At 46.8% G+C, this 23,970-nt stretch overlaps 1 protein-coding gene across 2 annotated transcripts in view; it reads left to right on the forward strand.

The window, feature by feature from the left end:
* Window positions 1-3,152: 3,152 nt before the first annotated feature.
* Vdac1 (voltage dependent anion channel 1) overlaps window positions 3,153-23,970 on the forward strand; it is a 29,065-nt gene continuing 8,247 nt past the window's right edge. The window contains exons 1-6 of one of the 2 annotated variants that reach the window (XM_047555718.1): window positions 3,153-3,231; window positions 14,167-14,239; window positions 14,796-14,845; window positions 15,620-15,772; window positions 15,868-15,920; window positions 22,625-22,852. In XM_047555718.1, the coding sequence (XP_047411674.1) occupies window positions 14,173-14,239; window positions 14,796-14,845; window positions 15,620-15,772; window positions 15,868-15,920; window positions 22,625-22,852 (551 nt within the window). In that variant the 5' untranslated portion in view covers window positions 3,153-3,231; window positions 14,167-14,172. Of the gene's footprint in view, window positions 3,232-3,321; window positions 3,468-14,166; window positions 14,240-14,795; window positions 14,846-15,619; window positions 15,773-15,867; window positions 15,921-22,624; window positions 22,853-23,970 lie in introns of those variants that run through there. The other variant, XM_047555719.1, reaches the window with a different exon arrangement.

Here is a 23,970-nt window from a genome sequence, read left to right on the forward strand (position 1 = left end):
TGGGTGATCAATGTTAGGTTCCAATGTGGGAACCACAAATCCTGACTCCCCTACTTAATCTGAAGTCTGAAGAGTTCACTGGAAAATAGTTAAAGAGGTTAGATTTCATGACAATTCAGCATGACAAATAATTGATGCTGTTTACAAGCTAAATATTTTCCTTTTTAAAAAGCAGATTATGGCTGGCAGTGGTGGCCCAAGCCTGTAATCCCAGCAACAGAGGAGGCAGAGACAGGAGGATCACAGGTTCAAAGGCAGCATAAACAATTTAGCAAGGCTCTAAGATACTTAGCAAGACCCTATCTCAAAATAGAAAATAAAAAGGGCTGGGGATGTGGCTCAGTTGTCAGGTGCCTCTAGGTTCAATCCTAGTATTGCTACAAACAAACGGAATTCCCTGATTTACCCCCCCACTCCCAGCAAGGAAAAATCTATTCTGTTCTGAATATTGTACATTGTTCTATTTGAAGGGAGGTTAGGATCTGTAAGAAAACCCAATCTAAACTAGATAAGGCGAAAGGGGTTCAGAGAGCTGGAAAGAGCAGGACTCAGACATGGCTAGATCTAGGAGCAGGATATGCATATGATCTGAATTCTACCTCTTTTAAGGGCTGGTTCTATTTTTAAGGAAAATCTTTATTTCATTAGCCCCAGGAACTCTCATCCAGTTGCACTGGTTTCTCCCTGTAGCTAGGGCAGTGTGGAGCTGTGCCCTGCCACATGGTCACTGGCCCTGGAATCAGCTCCATCAAAGTTTGTGGACAGGGAAGGTGAATTAGGATCAACAGCCCCCTCCCCCCCAACAAAACAAAACAAAAAACTGCGGGCAGGACTGACCTGTGCCCACAAACATACTTCTCCCACTCACGGCCACCCAAGAGTCCTCCTCAAGAATTCATTGCAGCTGGGTCAAGTTGAAGCTGCGTTATTAAACCCAAGCGCAGGAAGAACAGGGCCATTCAGGAAACAGGGCCCCAGAGCCACCTTCCTCTCGCCTGCAGCTGCTTCTTTCTCTGTTCTGTGCAATGCTCTCCTCAGCTTTTTCAAGGCTAACAGGGCTACCCGATCCAGAACTGCCTGAGGGACTTGAGGTTTCAGGACTTTCCCTACCCCCTCACTTCGGGTTTCTTAGTTCGAATTTTCAAGTGAGGACCTGATTGGCCCAGAGTGGGTCGCATGCCACTCCCAGCCCAATCAGCTGTGGCAAACTGAGTGGAGGTGGGGCTGAGGGTGTGGTGGTGGCAAATCTGGTATAAAATGCTGCCTGCAAGCTTCTCTGGCTCAGGGCTGTGAGGGGAGGAGTCCCTGAATCATGTTCTAGTTTGATTAGATTCCATCCCAAGGACTTCCAGGCCCCCTTGGGGGCCCTGGTTGATTTCCTTCAGTGTTTATTGAGTGCTTGGTCTTAAGCTGTCCCATTTTAAAATTATACCAGCACTCTGAAGTTGAGGTTCTGACAGGTCAGAGGTTTTCCCAGGGTCATACAGCTGAAGTGTGTCAGAGAGCATCCGGTGACTAATCTCAAAATAGCACCCACAGCAGCTGAGATTAGGGGAAGCCAGGGGAGCCCTCCAGGTTGAGGGATCTTAAGACAGGTTTGAGGTGATGCTGGAAGGGCGGGAAGGACGGTTCTCCCAGCCTCACAACTGGTTAGCACTGTTGGTGGTGGTGGTGGTGGTGGCTGTGGCAGGGGTGGGGCCTCCTCTTCCTAGTCCTGAGCTTCCTCCCTCAGGTCCTATCCTCCCAAACTCTTGCTTTACTGCACTCTTGGGTGACTCAGCAGCTTTCCTTGCCTGCCAGTCTCTGGGAGCGGCTGGGCCTTTGTGTATTGCAGTAGACACCCCCAGATTGGGAAGCAGGAAGTCCCCAGTCAGAGAAGGGGCAACTCATGGGCCTGGTATGCAAACCATCTATTTATTTTTTGCTCCCTAGGATCTGTTATTGATTAAATAATTTCTTGGGGTGCTAGGGATCAAACCTAGGGCTCCACTTGCTACAGCCAATTTGAAATGGCCTTTCCTCATATGCTCAGTTACATACGCTCAGTTGTATTCTGAGCATACATTTCCCCCTCCTCCAGGGCCTTGCGCTTCCCCCTAATTAGTTCCCTTTTCTCAGCATCTTGACCCACTGGAGCACCATTCCCCCATCCCATAACTGGGGATTGAGTCCAGGGACGCGCTACCACTGAGCCACATCCCAAGTCCTTAACACTAGTAGTCACTTTCCCATTTCATCTGCTGCTTCCATATAGAAGCCTATCCTGATTGTCCATGCCAATGTCCCAGCTGCCTACTACTTTAGTCACTACTGGCTGTGAGCTAGTGTCCTGATTCTGCAACCTGGCATTTCCTTCACGGGGCCTTAAGTGCGTCGTTGGTCCAAGGCCAAGGGTGTGCAGAATCTTCATTCATCCTAGAATTCATTAATCCTCTAAGCCTGCTTCAGGTGGGTCTGGCGCAGGACAATGGGGACACAAGAGTGACGAACCAGGCCACCGGCTCAGGCCTAGCAGGGAGAAAGTGATCATTCACTCTACACAGGAGGGCAGGTACTAGCTGGACAGGGGTTCCTGAGAGGCTCCCTGCTGGCGTGAGGAACAGGCATGACCTTATCGCACAGTGAGGGACAGTAATTTGCAGAGCAAACTCGGCGCACTGGGGTGTTTCCTTCGCGATTTACAAGCTGAAGCGCGCGGGCGGGTATGAGGCGCTGGAAACATTGTGTCCAGAGCCTGGAGCGCAGAGCAACAGTGGCCGCCCAGCTCAATACGGCACCGCCTCGGGGGCCCAGTGTTCTGGCTGGCCGCGGGACTGACCTTAGAGGCTCAGAGCCTGATTTATCACTCGCGCGGACTTTGCTACCGGAGCATCGGGGACACCTCGTCCACTCAGGTGCGGCCCTGATCCAGAGCCAGCTGCCCCCTCAATTCTGGCGAGGGGGGGTCTCCAGCTCCAAGGACGAACAGGAGGCACCACCGAGGCTCTACAGCGCCTGGACCTCCAGGGCACCGCTTAGCTAACCGGAAGATCCCCCTCCCCTTCCCAAAAGCTTCCACCCGGCCCGAGGTTCCGGCAGTGACCCGCGTGTCCCTGCGCACGCACACACCGCGTGCACGTCAGTCTCACGCTTCTCGGTCGCCCGGTGCCCGGGCGCACGCAGGCCCTTACGCGCGCCGGCACAGGCTTACGGGCTCGCGCGTTTGCTGCGGGCACATAGCGAACCAGAAGGGTAAGAGCGCGGTTTGCGGGAGGGAAGGGACCCAGGCCCCACTAGGGCGCTGCCCGGGGCGTGGCCTAGGGCGGAGCTCGCCCGGCGGGGCGCGCAGGGCGGGGGCGGGTCCGCGCCGCCGCTGTCCTTTCGGCCCCGCCCTCGGCCCCGCTGCTCGCTCAGCTCGGTTCCCCTGCGGCGCATCCCGGGCCGTATCCGCCACCGCTCCCGCAGATCCTGCCGCCACCGTCTCCGAGGTAGGCTCAGCGGAAAAGGGCCTGGGCTCTGCCTGTGCCCCGGGTCGCGGGCTGGGCTCCTGGGGAGCTGAGAGGGAGGCGATGGCGGGAGGAGCGGGCGAGGGCGAAGGGCCTAGGAACCCGGTCCGGGGAAGAGAGCGGGGACGGCTGGCGCGGGTCTGGCTGCTCAGCCGCAGGCAGAGAAGTCTTGGCGGGTGGACCCCGAGATGGTCCTGACTGGGGAATTGGAGGACGAGAGTCCAGAAGCACGAGCGACTGGGGGCAAGAGGCCAGCCGGACTTGCGGACGGAAGGGCATGAGCCACCGCGTGGAGGCCCGGCCGGCCGCGGGTCTAGGTGACCTTCCTCGGCCTGCGCCCTCTGGCCCTCAATCGTGTCAGCGTCGGTCCGGTGGGGACCCTCCCGACTCCCACGCTTGTTAGTCCAGAACCCCGGGCCTATGTGGGTCAAGCTGCCGCCGCAGGGATCAACTCCTGTGACGTCGGTGTTCCGGGGACCCCGGCCCTACACGCTCTGGTCGGCCCACGCCCGGAGGAGCTGGCGCCCAGCACCTCCAGCGCTTGCCAGCGCTTTCCCGGGCGGAACGGAGAGTCGACTTAGGCCTCAGAGGCCAGGACTCGGGCCAGGGCAGGAGGTTTGGCCTCGGAAAAGGAGACCCTCCGGGAAGCTATGTGGCCTCCTTATCCTTAGAAGGAATTCCTGTTTCGGTGGCTCATTCATTCAGCAAATGCTACTGTGCGTTTAGGAAAACTAGTCTGAGCCTGACTTCAGATTTGAGGCCCACCACCCTAGTGATTTGTCCAAGGTCATAGAGCTGGGAAGATACCAAACCTCAGTTTTGTCATCTGTAGAATGGGAGCAATTGTACCTCTCCTTCCCTGGGTCCTGGGGAAGAATAAAATGAGTGAATGACTTCAGAACTGTGCCTAGTGTGCACAAGGCCTCCATAGAAACCTTGACATTTACCCTTGAGACTTTTGAAGACGATGTAGCCCCTCCCCTGCAGACCATTTTGCTCCATGTGGTGTTCTAAAAGGGATTCAATAAATGTAGCTTCTGTTATTTTAAACATTGCTGCGTTATTATCAGGAATTCGTATACAGGTATTAACTTTCAGGATAGTTCATGAAAAATTCTATTCAGTTTACAAATGACAAGGTCAGACTGGAGCAGTAAGTTTGCATGTGTAGGACTTGAATGCAGGAACAGACAGGTTTTAACATAGGCCTGTCTCACCTGAAGTTCCCTTGACTAGCTTTCCTTCACCAGGGGAGATGGGAGAAAGTGCTCCTCTTTTGCCTAATATTCTGCTGTTGCAAAGGCCAGGACAAACTACCCAGGCCCAACCTTCTTTCTCTCCATCCTAGCTCTGGACTGACAGTTCCTAGAGAGTCAGTTTTAGGCCACCTGGCGTAGGCAGGTTCGTCAGAGGGTCTGTGGTAGTAAATGCACTCTTTGTATCCACCTTCATTGGCAGAGTTGGCTTTACTATTCTAGCACATGGCATATAGTAGGTGACATTAAGTATTCTTGGAATGATTGAACAGGCCTATGTAGGGGCTGAAGACCCAGGCCATGGTCCCTTGATCCTGGACATCCTTCTGATGAACACAGACATGGCACTCACAGAAAATAGTCTTGACTCACAGAGAGTCACAAATTTTTGAAGAACTATAGTGGTATATACAGCCCTAGAGCATTTTGTGGGAGGCAAAACTTTTCTGATTTGAAATAACTGCTTTAAACACTTGTCCTTCATTCTGTGACTTCCCAAGTCCCATGGGAAATTTGGTGAACTGATGTTTTTGGGCTTGAAGGTAGGGTAACATGGGTGAATGGGGTTCTAGCCAAGGCTATGGTCCTGGTACCCCTTCCTTCCTGATTGTGGGTGGGTTGATGTCTTCTGTCTAACTTGTCCAGAGTAACATGGCTGGCCCAGAGGTCTGACTGCTCACAATTGATTACTTTTGTTTTATTTCTGCTAGAGTTGGGCTATAGGCTGGGGCTACTGGTAGCACAGAAAGCTGGGACTAAGGGGGACTATACAGTTAGGAGGTGCTTTGAGCCTCAGGCCCTGCTGGATACTAAGCACACGTGGACTCTGAACTCCAGGCTGGTGGTGTTAAGGGGTGTCATCCCCCTTTTGCCAGCAAGATGCTTCTGAGGCACTGACATTCACTTTGCCCATGATAGAATTTCTTGTAGTGTGATGTTTTTGGTGGTAGTGACTGAGAGGCACATGTGTGGCTGAGAACTGGCCCAAGCCAGGAGGTAGCCTCTCAGGGTGCTCTAAGGGTCTGTAGTCTCCAAGGATCTGTAGTCTTTGGTTTTGGGATCCGCCAACCTCCTGTGGGATCTACCAAGAAAGAGCAGGAAGAGTTTCAGCTGGGCACATTTCTTTATTTTACTACTTATTCACAGTGGGTAGAGGGAAGGGGAATCTATGCTCTTTACCCACAACTGGACTGGAAAGAGACCCAGAGAGCAGCCTGGGCTTGCAACACTGGTCCAAAATAAGCCATAGAGTCTAGTACAGGCTGAATCATTTTCTTGTGCCTCATTTTCTCTGCTGCAAAAGCATGATTGTCATCATCACTTTCTTTGTTTAGAGTCTGCTCAGTGCTTTCTTGGGGGCTGGATTTATATTCTGTGACATTGAGTCCACCTCCTTACAAGCCCTGGAGAGAGGTTCTGTTGTTTCCATTTCATTGGTCAGGAAACTTGGGCACAGAGATAAGTGTCACATAGGTGGGCAGGGTGATTTGGGCCCACCTTGGTAGTCCATCTGGTGTTCTCACACTGCAGTCACTGCTCCAGGGGGCATTTCAAGAAGCTAACAGACATGAACGCCTTTTGAAAAGTAGAAATTGCTGTTTGGATGGGAGACATTATTCTTTCACAGCAATCAGAGTGAGCTTGTGCATGACTCCAGTGGTCAGGACAGTGGTGCTGGTGTCTATTAGACGGGTCAGTGTTCCCTGGGATGAGGTGGGAGGCTTTCTTCCAGGACCTGGCCAGACAGTATTCAGCTAAACAATGCCTCTTTATGGACAGGGAGAACTCTGGACCCTGAGGTTCAGGGTGACTTTTTGGCAACATGCTCAGCAGCCATTATTATGAGAAATTTACAAAATGTAACTTGTAATAAAACACTTGCTGTATTTGTTGCATGCTTAATGTGGATGAGCTATGGTAGTGAGTGCTTTATATTAACAAACTAATGTATTTCTCAGTGATGCTGAGCCAGGTGCTCTTTCCTCTTGTTAGAGCTGAAGAGGAATGAGGTGCACAGAGAAGAGTGAGGTGCACAGAGGTGGTGACTTGCCCAGGCCTAGAAAGTAGTGGAATAGGATCAGAACTCAGGTCTTTTTTTTTTCTTTTTGTGGTGCTGAGGATTGAACCCAGGGCCTTATGCATGCAAGGCAAGCACTCCACCAACTGAGCTATCTCCCAGCCCAGAACTCACTCTTTTTGAGCCCAGAACTCGTCTTTTTGACACCTGAGGCTACCTGTCCCAAACGCAGTCTGTGTAATCCCAGTGGGCCAAGCCAGGCAGCAAAGCTTCAGAGAAGTGAGGTGCGTGAAGTCAGACAGGAGCACCTGGTGTGCCTGGACCCTCAACCCTGGACCCTGCTGTGTTGGCTGCCAGCCAGGCCTTCTTCCCTTGATGGGTGGGCAGGTAGGCAGCCACCCCCGAGTTAGCTACATTCTCCTGTGTCTCAGGGAAGGCCAAACTGCTGGTGATGGCCTAGCTTCCAGCGTGTTTTAAAATAGAAGCAACGCCTGGAAAGCTGGGCTGCCCTCTGCGACTGTTGTGGAAGGGGGAGGGGGAGGGCAGCTGCTTTGCGAACACAAACCTGCTACCAGAGCACAGAGCCTTGGCTTTGCCAGCATCTGGAAGCAGGGACTGCCCCCTGGGCTGCCTCTTCCTGGAGAGAAAGTACTGTATGTGGGGGTTGGAGGGAGGCTCCTGAGTATGATCTGCCCCCACCACAGGCTGACCTTCAGAGTGGCCTCTGGGCTTACCTTGTGCTGGGAAGTTGTTTTTCCTGGTCCCCAGGGTTGGAGCAAAGTGTTGTTGCTCTAATCCAGCCCCATTTGGTCTAATGCCCCTTCTATAGGCTTTGTGCCCTGGCATGGCCAAAGTCTTTTCCACAGTTCTTTCTTCCTGAGGGCATTCCTGGGATGATGACGTTCATTTCGAGCGCTGTGTTGCTCGGTGTCTTAGCAGGCATCAGATGCACACTTCTGTGTAGTGATCTGAGAGTTTAGTGAGGGCATCACGTGCAGATAGGTGGGCAGGGTGGAGGTAGCCCCAAAGGGGGGCACCCCTCTCTGTTAACAACCTGAGGCTTTCAGTGGGAGGGGGCAGTTGGGGAAACCGGGAGAGAGCTGGAGCTTGGAGGAAGCTCCCTGTCAGCAGCTCGGGTTTTGGGTAGAAGAAAGCAGCTGCTGTCCACCTGAGGCCTGGAGGGGAGGGAACGTGGGGGACAAGTACCAGATCATACTCTCTGCTGAACTCCCGTCTTCTGCACATGCCTCACATTTGTGGAACTCAACCATAAACCCATTACTAACAGCCCATAATGATCAGCTCTGGGCACAGAGCAGGATGGGAGGGAGGAACGTGTATCTGGGGGGCAGTGTGATAGATTATATTGCTACTACCACTGAGTGTTCTCCTTGTGCCAGATACTCCTAAATGTTCTGTTCATTTATTCCTTGCAACACTTCCCTTCAGTAGACTCCATTGTCAGCCCCCATTTTATAGATGAGCAACATGAGATCCTGTGAGCGTAAGTGGCTTGTCCAAAGTCACATAGCCAGTAAGAGTTTAATGAAGGCATTCATTAACAAAGATGTGGGCAGGGTGCAGGGTACCTGACAGGGGTGTGGACCTGAGCATTCACTGCCAGGCTCAGCCCTTCTGTAGTCGCTGTGCCCTGTGGTCACCTGGGTAGGCTGGGAAATGCCATGGCAGGGTAGCTCCTGGTCTGTGAGTCCTAACCCTGTCACCCCTTTGTCTTTGGAAGTGGTGTCTTAACCCCCTGGGGTGTTACCTGTGTTCAAGAAGTTTTCCCTCCCAGAATTCCTGACTGGGTTATGGGGACTGACAGCCACCCCACTCCCTGCTTCAACCACTGCAGTCATTGTTGGCTCTCTGAGGGCACCAAAGGTCACCTGTCTGAATCCTTCTGCTGAGAAATGAGCATAGGTCAAGGTAGGGGTTCTAAGAGGTGCTTGGTGCAGGGAGTGAGCCTGTTCTTCTTGGTGGCATCTGGGACCATCCTACCTGTGGACAGCCAGAGGCTGGGGGTAGGAATACGGAGGGTTGCTGCCTGCTTGTCCTGGGGGATTCTCATGCATACAGGAGCTTTGCCCTACTGCTGCCATTTGGGCAGAGTGGCCAAGCCATTCATGGTCACCTTGGAGTGGACTCTGCCCCTGTAGACTTCTTCTGATAACCCTCCCTTCTCAGTATGGTTAGAATATGTTCTCAGTATGGACACTGTCTACAAAATTTTTCTTCTGGCATCTCTACTTGCAACACCTGTTGGACCATGGTTGGCTTTTAAAATTATCAATGTATACAAACAATTTAAATAATGAAGTAGAATAATGAAAATCCTTTTTGAACTCCACACCATCCCCAAACCATCTTCCCTCTCTAGAAGCAACTCCAATGCAGCCGCAGTTTGTAGGTGGCCTGTATCTTTCCACATGCATTCCCACCATTCACAAATTCATGAACGTACAGATATGTACGTAAAAAGGTTTTCCTCTCATTATGAGGAATTAGAAATTTTGTGACTTTTTTCATTCAGTTGTGTCATAGATGACTGTCAGAACAAATAAGTCCACCTCATTATTTTCAGTGATCATGGTGGTTCTTATTTTAGCAAGTACAAACTTGCTAAAATGAATTTTGTTCTTTTGTTTCCCCGTTGATGGACATTTAGGTTGCTTCTGGGTTTTGCATTACAGGTAATGTATATGCATTGGATACTACTTTGGGTGGGTTCCTAGGAGTCGAATTGCCACTAGGGTTAATGGTGGGTTAATTGCTTAGCAATTGCCCTTCAAAAAAAGTGTACCTGTAGTATTCACACTCATTGTGAACAGGAGTGACTTCCACATCTTCACCAACACTGAGTATCATCACTTACAGTTTTGCCAATTGCTGCTTAAATGAGATTTCCAAACAGATGTGTCATCACTCTGTAGTGGCCCCATGTGGCCCCATGTGGACCATGCTCGGTTTTGAGACCAGAAGTGGCTGGTTCTTACTTCTGAAGGCACTGGGTCTTCTCACCTCCAGTTCAGCCCTCGTTAGGCCAGGATTAGGGCAGGTGTGTGAGGGGTGCTAGTCCAGTCTCTCCCTCTCTCTACTCAGGACGTTGGAGCTGCCCTGAACAGGGAGCTCCTATTTCCTGGTTACATTGTAATCTCTCTACTCCCACTTGTTAGATACTAAGTTTCTACCCCTACCATTCTTACAATGCTTTTTAAAATTTTTTTAAAAAATATTTTTGAGTCAAGGTCTTGCTTTGTTGCCCAGGCTGACCTCTAACTTCTAGGCTCATGAAGTCCTCCTGCCTCAGCCTCCCAAGTAGCTGGGACTACAGGTGTGTGCTTGGGCCTGGCATATTTAGATGTTCATTGCTCATTTACTCATTGAACGTAATTCTTAATACCTATCTTGTGCCAGACCTTGGGATCACTTACTTCTAGCTTTTTCTACAGTTTGGGTAAATTTATGCATGATGGACTTTGAGGTACTTTGAATTCAAAGGTGTGTTTGGGGAGTTAGTGTGGGGAGGTGGGTGCACGATGAGCAGAACTGTCACTGACATGCAGCTGATGAGTCAGGGAGGATGTGTCCCCCCAAGATGGAGGTTATGTAAGTGTGTTATGCTGGGTGATATACTATCCCTCCCCTCTTGTGCTTCCAGTATGGCTGGATTTACATTCCTTAGCTGGAGTAGAGCTTGCATAATTTGTTCAAGGTCAGCCAGGGAAGGGTTGGGTAGGCAGGCTGGCAGGCTGTGGAGGGGAACCAGGGCTACTGTCTCTGGTGTGATTTGCTGGTCCTTCTCAAAGTTATCAGTGACTGCCCTGTTCATCCCTCTGTTTCCTGCTCATCATGGGCCTGAAGCTCTCAGGTCTGTCCAGAAGCCCCTCTGCAGGCAGAGGACTGTGGTCCTGTCTTCCCCAGGCTGTCTTCTGTTTCTGTCTGTGCAGGACTGGCTGTGTGGCCCACGTCAAGACTGCCCTGATTCCTGCTTGGCCTCTAGAGGCTGGGCTTCTGGAGGCACGTGGGGCAGATGCTGCAAAGACAGCTGTGCATGCAGAGAGAGCTATGCATGCAGAGAGAGCAGTGCATTAGCAAACTGCACAGACAGCAACTGGGAGTAGGTCTGGGTGGGAAAGGTGGGGAGGGGCCAGGGCCAAGGTTCAACCTCAAAGTCAGCACACTTGTAGGGTTAAGTGAGAAAGCTGAATGCTCCCTTCTCCTCCCTCCAGGCCTGGCCTGAAGAAACAATACAGATCCTTATTTCTATCATAAAACTGTCTTTGAAGTGGGTTCTGAGAATTGTATAAAAATGGGTGTTTTCTTCATAGTTGTAAGAAAACTGAGCTCAGGGAGAGGCAAGGCTGTCCATCTCAGGCCTTTCCTTAATCCTGTCAAATAAATGAAGCAAAGGAGGGCGAGTGGGTGCACAAAAAGGTGGAAGGAAAGCTACAGCTTCACAGCAATGGGGCCGATGGGGATAGCGAAGGGGCAAGCCATCTTTTTGTTCTCAGATCCAGGAGTGGGTTTGACTCTGCTCAGCTAGCAGTCCTTCCTGCAAGGTGCTGTGCTGGGGAGCGTGCCAGAGCATGGGCACCCCTCCCTGAGCATGGAGCACATCTGCCTGAGGGCACAGAATGGGGGTGGTTATGCTCCATTTTTTATGTTTAAGCAGATGGGGAAGGGACGTGACACACTCGTGAGAAAGCTGGCATCCAGAATGGTTGACATGGAGTGTTGGCACTTCCGGTTGTTTTAGTTAACTGGCAACTTCACTTACATGCCGCTGGTTTCAAATAAAGGAAGGGTTGTGGGACTTTAAGGAAGGGACTCCACAGCTCTGGGAAAGCTGGCTTTATTTGAGCTCTTAAGGGCCCCTCTTCCAATCTCTGCCATCCCGACCCCTTATCCTTGGATGGTAATCTCCTTAGAAACCTCAGGCTTGTAGGCTGATGTTTGCTGTGGGTGGAGTGGTTTTTTTTTTTTTTTTTGACAGGTGGCATTGCCTGTTGGGTTTTGGGGATTAAGTGATGAGAGAGAGCATTTGGGGAGCATTAAGGGATGAGAGTTCTGCTTCTTTCCCTGAGGGAGAGACCAGTCCAGTGTCAAAGGTGACTGTGTCTGGGAGGCAGGTCCTGGAGGGTCTTTCCTGTGGGGCTGGGGAAGAGTAGGGGGAGGACCCTGACTGTTGAGGTACTTGGGGTGATTTAAAGGTACTGCCACTAGACACTCCTCTTCTTCCCCAGGCCCATCCACAGAGGGATAACACCAGACAGAGGTGCCCTGTCCACTGGCTTGTTAACCCTGGCAGGGATGGAGAATGTTCTGGGTCCTTTGCCAAGATGTCTGAAAGTCTTCTTGGGGCTATATTACCTTAGCTTTCAATCTAGGGCTGTTTTTTTTTTTTTTTTTTTGGGGTGCTGGGGATTGAACCCAGGGCCTTGTGCTTACAAGGCAAGCACTCTACTGACTGAGCTATCTCCCCAGCCCCTCTAGGGCTGTTTTGTGTTGGCTTCTCCTAGGAGGGGTCAGGCTTATCTGTACTAAGGCCCTCTGCCATTAGGCAGATGGTATGTTCTTGGTAGGACTTGGTAGGTGGTTCCTTGTGTGACCCTGGGGTTGATATCCCTGCAGAGTTAGTTTGGGAGGAAAGAACAAGTGGAAGGAGGGGATTCCTAGGCTGAAAGAGCCAGTGGGGGCAGCCTGAACTGGATCTCCTCCCATCTTCTCTGTGCTCTGACCCTGATGTGGGCTGACCTGCCCAGGGTAGCCTGCTCATGTGCAAGAAATAACAACAGCAGCAACAAAAATAGGACAGAGTAAACAGCTCACTGCTCTTCTCTGCTTTGACACATAAGTGAGCTGGGACAAAATTAGCAAAGCATCTGAAAAAAGTAAAATAGGGCCTGGACCATAATTTCGTGATTTAACATTGTGCAGGTTTAGAGACTCTTTTTTTTTTTTTTTGCAGTGTACCCAGAGTTTCAGTGGGCTCTTGGCAGTGTCTCTGAAGTGAAGGCTTTGGTCAGGAATGCAGCTTCTAGTGGTGATATTGTTCCCCTGGGGTCATTTGAACCTCTCCTCAGGGGGCTTCTGCTCCCCAGGAACATGCCATGAATGTGTTTATTTGAGTAATTGCATACATATTAAATGTGATTTCAGATGCGGCATATGCAGATTCAGTTTGATAAGTTAGGTATAATGCATTTTAAAAATGAAAGTAACTGTCATCTGGTTAATTGAGACTAATATTCTGTAATGATTCTGGGGATGGAGAAGGTGTGGGAGATGGTGTGTCTTACTCATGACCCCCTTTCTTCCTGGACAGACACACAGTATGCACTATCTTGGATTAGAATTTTAGTTCTGTGTACATAGCTTGTTAAAGCAGAGCCTTCCAGGGATGTAGTATTGTCTTTCAGGCAAAGACTGAGTTATTATTTTTCCTTGAACATCAGTGTCTTCGATAAATATTTGTTGACTGACTTTGTGATATATAACAATCCAAATAGTACTATCTTTTTATTTAATTGGTGCTGGGGATCAACCCTGGGGCCTCATACATGCTGAGCAGGTACTCTGCCATTGAACTCCATCCCCAGTCCCCCAAGTTGTACTTGGATAGTTGGTTTTAAAATAAAGTCTTGCTGGAGTGCAATGAAGTTTTGTTTAAATTAAAACTTTTTTTTTGTATTGTGGTTGGATTTCTTTTCATATGAGAGATTGCCTAACTAGTTAGATCTTATTTTATTCTCTATGAGGAATATGACACTCTAAAAGTGGAGTCCCCTAAGGGCTGGGAATATAACTCAGTGGTAGAGCACTTGCCTCGCATTCTCAAAGCCCTGGGTTCAATCCCCAGTACTGGAGAAAAAAAAAAGTTTTGTGTAGAGTAGGGCCCATTCTGGCACATAGTAGGTACTCAATAATATTTATTGGTTGAATAAAATCAGAACCCTGTAGAAATGTCACCATAAAAAACTCTGATTTTTACCCAGTGCATTTAATGTCCTAGCAACTGACATTTTGTAAGATGATATGTTTTATTGGCAAGAGTCCTGCAATCCAGTAAAAGACCTAACTCATGGGACTGTATCTTTGATAGATAATTCATTCAGCAAAAATTTACTGACTCCCACTATGTTCTGGGCCTGTGCTCCATCCTGGGGATACCCAGAAGAGACTGATCCCTGGTCAACAAAAATCTACTGAATATCTCAACTGTGGCCCCAAAGTGAAGGACAAGACAACACATGCTTCCTCTCCCACTTCTTGGGAGTATATGATGCCTGGAACTCTTAGTGGTGCATAATTTTTATTGGTTGTTAATTGTCTAATAATTTTTATTGATGGTAAACTAATTTCCATAATTACCAATGTATTTATTCTGGTGGTTCTTTTATTGTAGCAGAAGATGGCTGTGCCTCCCACATATGCTGATCTTGGCAAATCTGCCAGGGATGTCTTCACCAAGGGCTATGGTAAGTGCTGCTGGGAGGCAGGGGCCTCTCAGCTATGAACCTAACTGGCATGTTTGCAGTTTTGCCCTTAATGGTGTGGGAGACCTGGGTTGGTCAACTCTTTAGAACTTCTATGTCTGGGAAAAGAAATCAGCTTCCTATGGTTAGTGAAGCAGCTTTGGTTGCGCACTCAGTAGGGGCAGCTTTTGGATTGCTGCTAACAAGTGGATATTGTCATTTTCTCTTGCAAGCAAGGAGCAGCCCTGGATGCTGCTGCAGTGGAGCGCGGCTTCTAAATATAGCCTGTGGTGCCCACAAGGCCCTGATGACTGTCTCTGCCAGCTGCAGGCACCTTCCTCTCAGGCCTCACTGGGAGCCCAGGTGGACTTCTTCTATCTGCTGCTCTTCCATGACTGCTGAGCTCCATGGAGGCCACCAGCAGCAGGGGCTGGGACCCTCAGCCTTCAGGGTCTGTCTCAGTGTTCTTCCTTTTAGAAAGGATTTCCAAACAGCTGTGAGTGAGACGCTGTCCTCGGCTTAGTTACTTAATCTGTTCATGGTTTTCTTCTTTCTTTAGGCTTTGGCTTAATAAAACTCGATTTGAAAACAAAATCTGAGAATGGATTGGTAAGTTATCCAACTCACATGGAACATGGGTATTTGTTGTTGATCAGCAGATAACTGTCCTGTCCCAACTGCAGAACTAAAACTCCTTTTTGGATTGTGGCAATTTGAAGTTGTCATTCATTGCATCTGTGTGAAGGGTGGTCCAGGGAACCATGTCCAAGGCCTCCAGTTTAGCAGCTGTTGATGCTCACAGGAAAATGGTGGTGTTTTCACTTGAAACCTCCCTCCCTGCCTGCCTCCCTCCCTTCTTTCCTTCCTTCCTTCTTATGCTGGGGATCCAACCTAGGGCCTCAAGTGTGCTAGGTGAGCATTCTGTCATGAGCTATACTCCCAGACCCTTCCTTGTGTTTCTTATTTTAATATCAACCTGTGTTTAATGCCATATAATTCTTTTAGAAGCAATCTTAGAAGTCCCTTTTAGATTGTGCCTGTAGTCATTATTGGAAGGAAGATTTGGATTGAGTTGCTGCCCTGTCAGCTTCAACCCAGTGCTTCTTCTCTGAATAAGGCAGGAGGCAGAAAGGGAGGGAGATCTTTCTGGCCAGACTTAAAGAGTTAGAGGGGAGGAAGGAATCTGTCTCATGACAAAGCATTCCCTATGTGACTCCTTGAAGCAGCAGACTCTTTTACCCCTTTCTGCATTTTAAATATCTAATTGACTCGTGGAATTAGCTGTCTCTTGCCCACACTCCCGGTCTCAACCATTACACGATGGCCCAAGTAGTACCAAGGACGCAGTGGGCTGCAGGCTATGACTCTCCCTCTCTTTTGAAGGAATTTACGAGCTCAGGCTCAGCCAACACAGAGACCACCAAAGTGACAGGCAGCCTGGAAACCAAGTACAGGTGGACTGAATACGGCCTGACGTTTACAGAGAAGTGGAACACGGACAACACACTAGGCACTGAGATCACTGTGGAAGATCAGGTAACAGCGCCTGCGAAGGGACATGGGTTTCATTCATTCACACCTGCCGGCCTGTCCTGTGACTAAACCTGGTGGCACATTTCTTTTTTGTTCAGCTTGCACGTGGACTGAAGCTGACCTTCGATTCATCCTTCTCACCTAACACTGGGTAAGATTCTCATCTCTTCCCTGTGAGGGCTTTCTGTGGTGGGCCCTGGAAGCCTTTTGTGCTTAAGGGTTTTGGGAATGGGGCTGACATTACCTAAAAGGCAGCCTCTGAGACCTAGAGATACAAATTCTCTGGTTTTGATTTGGTTCCATCCACATCCGTTCATTAATGAGCTGTGCCATAGTGATCACTCTTTAATTTAGGAACAGTGTTTACCCAAACCCAGGACTTGGTGTGCCTGTACTTGACCTTGTACTCATCTGAGGATCTGAGGTTGTCCAGGTCAGGCTGCTACCCTCCTCCCCGCCACAAGGAGCTTCCTTTTTAATGGAGCGTGCAGACTCGTGTTTAGCAGTGTTTTTTAATAAGATTCTGTACTGTCCTATACTTTTGGCTGCAGGCTGCAGGAGTCTGGTCTAGTAATGATGTTTCATTTGGGCGAGCCTGCTGGTGATGTGACCAGTGCCCCCGGGCAGCAGGTGACATTTGGAAGAAGGGGCTAACTGGTCACTGTTGCCAGCACATTTGTCAGGTGCCAGGGAACCTTCTCCCACTGAGAACTCCCACAAGGTGGCTCCTGAGGCTGCACTTTCCATGCTGGACTCTCTGGCCACAAGCAGAATAGGTTTGTTGGTTCTTCATTTGTCAGGAGGCAAGTGAACTTGTTAGTCCGCCTTAGCTTCTGGGTGCCTGAGTGGCTAAAAGGAACTGTTCTCTTCTGGAGTACACTCCTGTTCTTCCCACTTAGAATGGTGGGTTTCTCAAGTGGGGGAAGGTTGTTTTTTACACTGATGATGGGATCAAAGCATGTACTGAATTTTAGTTTTTAAGTTTAACAGTTGAGACAAAATACATAAAATTCAGCTTCTCCATCATCTAAGTTCATTGGCATTGTGAATTTTATTTTTCACCATTCCATGTTATCTTTTTTTCTTTCCAACAAGTGTTTATTAGAAAGAACATCTCCTAACTCCAGAGGCTGTGCTAGGTATGAGGTGACCACAGGCAACTAGGCTGACTTTCCATGGTACTAGGGATTGATCCTAGGGGTGCTCTACTACTGAGCTATATTTTCAGCTTTTAAAATTTTGTTTTATTTTTTAATTAATTGATTAAAATTTGTTTTCCTCCTTCTCTCCCCCCCCCCTCCTTTCTTCCTCCTCCTCCTCCTTTTCTCTCTTTTTTTTTTTTTTGGTACCAGGGATTGAACCCAGGGGTGCTTAACAACTGAGCCACATCCCCAGCCCTTTTTATTTTTTATTTTGAGACAGGGCCTTGCTAAGTTGCTGAGTCTCTAGATTTGAACTTGCAATCTTCCTGCCTCAGCCTCCCAAATTGCTGGAATTACAGATGTGTGCCTCCATGCCTGGCTAAAATTTTATTTGAGTTGCCTGGGCTAGCCTCAAAATTTGGGGTTGTCCTGCCTCAGCTTCCTGAGTTGCTGGGATTACAGGCATGTGTCACCATGCCCCACTGATAAGGCTTTTTATAACTCAGTTTTGGATGATTGGCCAGAAACTGGATAACTCTGGTCTCCTCTCTGCCACAGTTTCTCCCGCAGGAGCATTGCCTTTTTGCTGGTCTGCTTACCCCAGCATCATGCCATCATAATAGGGAGCAGTTATCCACAGAGAGCCTCTGGTAGGGTGAGGGGCTGGAAGATAAGATCACATGCCTGAATTTGCTGCCTGGACTTTTTTTTGCTGCTGTGAGATGGCACACTTTGGGTTTTTCCGTGACCTTTGGGGAAGTTTACAGAGAAGTCTCTGTGACCTGCTGCCACACACACACACACACACACACACACACACACACACACATACACACACATATAAACATACACGTGTGTATGGCAGCAGGTCTCCCTGCAGACCTTCCCAAAGGGAGTTTATAAACACACACACACTCATACATATTTACTTACTCTATTGAGTGATTGACTTAGACCATCTAGGTTTGAGTAAGTACACTCAATGATGTTTGCTAAATAATGAAATTGCTCAATGATGCATTTCTCAGAATGTGTCCCTGTCATTAAGCAAGCATGACTGTAATGATCAGAAGCAGCAAATTAATGTTACCACTATATTGTTAATGGTTGTCCCACTGAGGTCTTCTTTCTGGTCCATGATTCAGGATCCTATATTACATTTAGTGTTTTGTCTTCTGTAATCTGGGACATATTCTTCATCTTTCTTTGTCTCTCTTGATATTTTTGAAAAGTGACCAATTATTTTATAGAATGTCCTTCAGTTTGGATTGACCTGATGTTTCCTCATGATTAAATTTTAGGCATGATGGTGCAGGCCTGTAATCCCAGTGACTCAGGAGACTGAGGTAGGAGGATTGCAAGTTCGGTTAGTCTTAGTAATTTAGAAAGACCCTCAGCAATTTAGTCTCAAAATAAAAAGGGTCTTTGGGTTCAATTACTGGTACCAAAAAAAAAAAAAAAAAAAAGAATTATTCATGTTACACATTTTTGGCAACCATAGAAGTGATGTTGTGTTGTGCCCTGAATACATGCTCTCAGGAAGAATATGTCAGCGTGCCTCATTACTGGTGATAATGACTCTGATCACAGTTAGTGTTTGCTAGGTCTCTTTACTGTAAAGCTATTGTTCTTTCTCTTTGTAATTAGTAGGTATCTTAGGAGAAGATATTTTAAGACTGCAAACATTCTGTTTCTTGTCCTGCTTTGGCACAGATAAAAGCACCCTTTGGTGATTTTCTTGCCTGTGACACTTGTGTTTGGGAAATGGTGATTTTTCTATTCCTGTTGTTCCTTCACTTATAATTTGGAATCTATTATAAGGAAGAGCTGTCCCTTGTCCCTCACTTATTTAATTGGTTATTTATACTAGTAATTTATATTAGTATGATTTGTGGGTATTTATATCATGGGGTATAACCCATCATATCATTTATTCTGTTGCTCACATTGCCTTAGATGTGGCCATTGGGAGCTCCTTCAGGTTGACATCTTGTGTGCTTTTGACAAGCTCCTCTCAATTTTTTGAACTCATCTTCATTTCTGGTTTTAGAAGATGTACTGGGTTTGTCTTGTACTTGCTCTTACCTGCTGTTAGCTATTTCTCCAAGGAGACCTGGTTCCTTATATTGGAGAATGGAGTTTAGAAGATGCGGTTGTAGAAACTGTGTGTACCTTTTCCTACTGGGTATTTGAGGAAAGTTTTAATGACTCTTGACAGAGATTGGAAATAAACATTGGCTTCCAAAACCACTGAGGGTTGCTGCCTGGAAAGCAGCTGACTCCTGAAGATACTGTAGTCCACATCTGGACAGCGCTGCAGATCTTAGGGACTAGCGCTTATCCTGAGTGTCTGCTACGGATAAAGACTGCTTGCTAACCACAAATCAGAGTCAATCCTCTCTTGGTGCCTGTCAGATTAGCACCACTGCTTAAATAGCTTAAAAAAAAACAAAAAAAAAAAAACAAAAAAAAAACCCAGTGATATTCGAGAAAGGAAAGGCTCCACAGCTGTAGTGCCCTATGCTAGAAAGAACAGGAACCTTGGGTGAAGCCTGAGCCACTGCCCCCGTCCTGCTCCTTCTTTGGGGAGCTTGAACCACTGACCAGGATCTCATGAGATACTGGGTGCCATGGAAACCGGTGGGGGTGGTACACACACTGGTCAGAAGCTTTGCCATGGCATTACACTTTGTGGTTGACAACAGTTTTTATCTGATAATCGTAAGATGCCCTATTTCTACATTTCATGGCCTCTTGCTCTTTTAAATACCAGCCTCTTGACAGCTATTTTGTCATCAGTCACCCCACCCAGCTTGGTGCCCAAATCCAAGTCTCCTTCCTGCAAAGAACAGGCAGACCAGCATAGGTGGATTTGGAATTTGACTCATTGAAAGGTAGTTTGTTTGTACTTGTCTTTAAAACCTACAGAAGCAACTTGAACAAAATTGAGGTCTCAAAGTTTCATTGTCACTTTTTTTTTTTTTTTTTTTTTTCTTTTTTTGGTCTCTTTCCAGTGCTGGGATTGAACCCAGGGTCTTGTGCATGCTAGGCAGGCACTCTGCCATTGAGCTACATCCCCAGCCCCGTCTCATTGTCTCTTGGGAAGGCTATTGGTTTTATTTTTAACTGTGATCTCTGAAATTCTGTTCTCATTGAGACCATGGATGGTTTCAACTTTTTTTTTTTAATTATGGAAAAATCTCAAGTATACAAAATTACAAAGAAAAGTATACTAAGCTCTAATCATTTTCTCATTATCCATCTTTAATAATTGCCAACCCATGTCCAGTCATTTTTTTTATTTAGATAGCCATAAATTACTCCTCCACCCACATATTACTTAAGTAAATAACAGCACATAATTTCATATGTAAATATTATAGCAGGTATCTTTAAATGGTAAGTTTCTTTTTTAAAGAGTATAACCATAGTATCATTATTAATTGAAAAAAGTTAATCATAATTCCTTTATATTGTCAATACTGGATATTGAACCCCCAGGTGCTTTACTACTGTGCTATGATCTCTAGTCCTTTTTTATATTTTGTGGTGCCTGGAATTGAACCCAGGGCCTGTCACATGCTAGGCAAGCACTCTACCACTGTGTTACATCCCCAGCCCAGTCCTTTATATTTTGAGACAGGTCTTGCTAAATTGCTGAGATTGGCCTCAACAACTTGTGATCCTCCTGCCTCAGCCTCCTGAGTTGCTAGTATTACAGGTGTTTGCCACTACACCAGACTATATTGTCAAGTCTTTAGTTTGTTCAAATTTATGTGATTATTTCATGACTTTAAAAAAAAATAGAATAAAAAAACTGTCCATGTAAAATTGGGAAAATTTATTTAGATGGCTTCTTAGTCTCTTAATTTTCAGATTTTCTTTTTTTCCCCTTGCCACTTATTACAAGGAAATTGTTGGTTCTGTAGAGTTTATAGAGTTACATATAGACTGGATTTTACCTTTTGTATTTCTGTAGTATCATTTACACATTAATTCCCCTACCCCCCCCCCTTTTTTTTTTTTTTTTGGTGAATTAGTAAGTCTAGAGGTTTATCACGTTTAGATTCTGTTATGGGGTGCATGGGGCTAAAAATAGAGGTAGTTGTGAATGCTTCTGCTGTTGGTGGGATGTACACATAAGCTCTCCATTTGTCTGATGTCAGCACTGTTCATAAGCCTAATTTTATAATTTCTCCTTCATTTGTTGCTGGAGTATTACAATAAAGAGAAAATTCTCATCAACTATTTGGTGACCTTGAGGCATAATTAGTACAGGAGAGGAATTGATTCCTTTTTTATTTTCAGAGTAGCAAGTTGGTTCTCTAGTATACAGAGATGCTGATTTTTTGTGTCATTATGAATTCATAGATTAAACATTTGATATGTTTTAATCCACTGCCAATATTATTATTTTTTGAAAAACGTTTTCATTAAAGTGCATATTATTTTTACCAAAGCCCTTCTTTCAAAACCTCTTCATTGAGCTCTTCAGTCCTTTTGCTCCAACCCCAGGAATGTTTGATAGCTTTGGTAGCTAGTACAGGATCACCTTGTACATTTTCTGCCCAGACCTATAATTGGACATTTCTCAAGGAGCAGTGGTTCCTCTGAGGAGGGAATGGTTTTTAAAGCCCACAGTCTGAGTGCTGGGGGTGAAGCTTTCATCTTAGTATGAATGAAGAAAGCTAGAGTGGGCCAGGGCTGTGTTGTCCTTGGGGGCTCTGAGCAGATCTGATTCCTCCCGTGGTCTCTGCCGAAAATGCAGGTGGCTGGGGGATGGGTCCATTTTATAGCTGAATGCCAGAAACAACCAGATGAACAGAGTTCAGATTCTTTTTTTTTAAAATAAGTATTCATATATTTATATTTTATTTTTAAATTTAGTATCGAACAGGTATCCTCACATTAACATTCACATGCTATAATATTAAACTTATAAAATTATAGTATGATCTTGTTCTTCATTTGCTTTTGGTAAAAGACATGGTGACAGTATATTTGCAGGTGACATGACCCTTCTTTGGGGTTTCTGGTTCTGAGGCATGAACTGGTCACAGACTCAAATGTGGCACCGTTAGCCTGGACCTGGGGACTAGGACTTCTGGCCCCCATGACTGCCAGGCCCTAGCCTCCACATCACGAGCCAATTCTCTGAATAATATACACAGTAAGGTCTCACAAATATGTCATTGAAAGCCTTCTTACCTTTATATTCACTTAGAGGGATGTAGTATTTGTTTTTATACTTACTGGGTTATCAACAAAGAAGATGACCATCTCCTTAAAACTGCTGTTTAGGTAGCTGCCTTCATGACAGATATATCTTTTCCACAGGTGTGGAAGACAGCAAAGATTCATCTGTTTCATAATTACATGGTAGCACTCTGCCTAACAAATGCCTCTGTAGGCTGCTCCATTAAGCTAAGGAGAGGGTCGAAAAGGAAGATTACTGAGTGCTTATTTTTCAGGTCCCTTCTCCTGTGCTCTCACTTTGTTACTGTGCCTCTACAGACTGGATTCCAGTTGACAAGAGGCTGTATCCTGCCCACTCTGACCCAGTAACTGCTTACCAAAGACCTGAGGTCCTGACTTGATCTCCACCCCCTCTTCCCCATTTAAACTGGGATTAAAAAAAGAAATTTGCATTTCTTGGCATGATGATTCCAAGGTGAGTTAGCTTCTGATTTTAATATAATTTCTTTTCCTTCAGGAAAAAAAATGCTAAAATCAAGACAGGGTACAAGCGGGAGCACATCAACCTGGGCTGCGATGTGGACTTTGACATTGCTGGGCCTTCAATCCGGGGTGCTCTGGTGCTGGGTTATGAGGGCTGGCTGGCTGGTTACCAGATGAATTTTGAGACTGCAAAGTCCCGAGTGACCCAGAGCAACTTTGCAGTTGGCTACAAGACTGACGAATTCCAGCTTCACACCAATGTGTAAGTGTGCATGTTGCAGGGTTTGAGTGTGTATCATGGGGTGGTGGTGGTGGTGGTGGTGTGATTTTCATTTCATTTTTTTTTTCCTAAGTGCAAATTTTTTTTGGGGGGGTGGTGGGTACTGGGGTTTGAACCCAGGGATGCTTAACCACTGAACCACATCTGCAGCCTTTTTTATATTTTATTTAGAGACAGGGCCTTACTAAGTTGCTTAGACCCTTGCTAAGTTGGTAAGGCTGGCTTTGAACTCACAATCCTCCTGCCTCAGCCTCCCCAGATACTGGGATTATAGGCGTGCACCACTGTACCTGGCCTAAGTGCAATTTAAAAAAAAAAAAAATTTTTTTAGTTGTAGATGGACACAATAGCTTTATTTTTATTTATTTATTTTTATGTGGTGCTGAGGATTGAACCCAGTGCTTTGCACATGCTAGGCAAGTGCTCTATCACCGAGCTACAACCCTAGCCCACTAAGTGCAATTTTTAATCACTAAAATGTGTGTTTGTTGGCATCAGATGAACCAACTGGCCTCTTGGCATTTTTCTGTTTCCCACCTACCCATTTCCTCAAATCTTTTAGCTTCTGTTCTATGAACAGCAAACACTGCCACTGGTACCCAGGATGACTGATTAGTTATAACAAGGCATGGTGTCAGTCCAGGTGGTGTCCCTTTCCTGCAGTGTTCTGGATCCTGGAGGTCCTTTCAGTTCAAGTTAACAAAATGGGGGGACAGGGTGAAGCTCTCTTGCTTGGATAATGCCTGAGGATCAACTTTCATGCTTAGTGGAATGGAGACAGATTAGATTATCTCAGTGAAGTGCAAAGGTCTTCTCTGCACTGTGAGGATTTTCTTTCTTTCTTTTTTGTTTTTTTTTTGGTATTAGAGATTGAACCCAACCCAGAGATGTTTTACCCCTGAGCTACATACCTATCCCTTTTTATTTTATTTTGAGACAGGGTCTTGCTAAGTTACCCAGACTGGTCTTGAACTTGTGATCCTTCTGCCTCAGCCTCCCCAGTAGCTGAATAGGAGGCATGCACCATGCCCAGAATGGTAGGGCATTTAAGTTTATTAATTAATGGACAGTGTAAGGAAGGGAAGAAAGGATTAAGCTTA

The sequence above is a fragment of the Sciurus carolinensis genome, chromosome 6, assembly GCF_902686445.1.
Source record: "Sciurus carolinensis chromosome 6, mSciCar1.2, whole genome shotgun sequence".
Taxonomy (NCBI): Eukaryota; Metazoa; Chordata; class Mammalia; order Rodentia; family Sciuridae; genus Sciurus; species Sciurus carolinensis.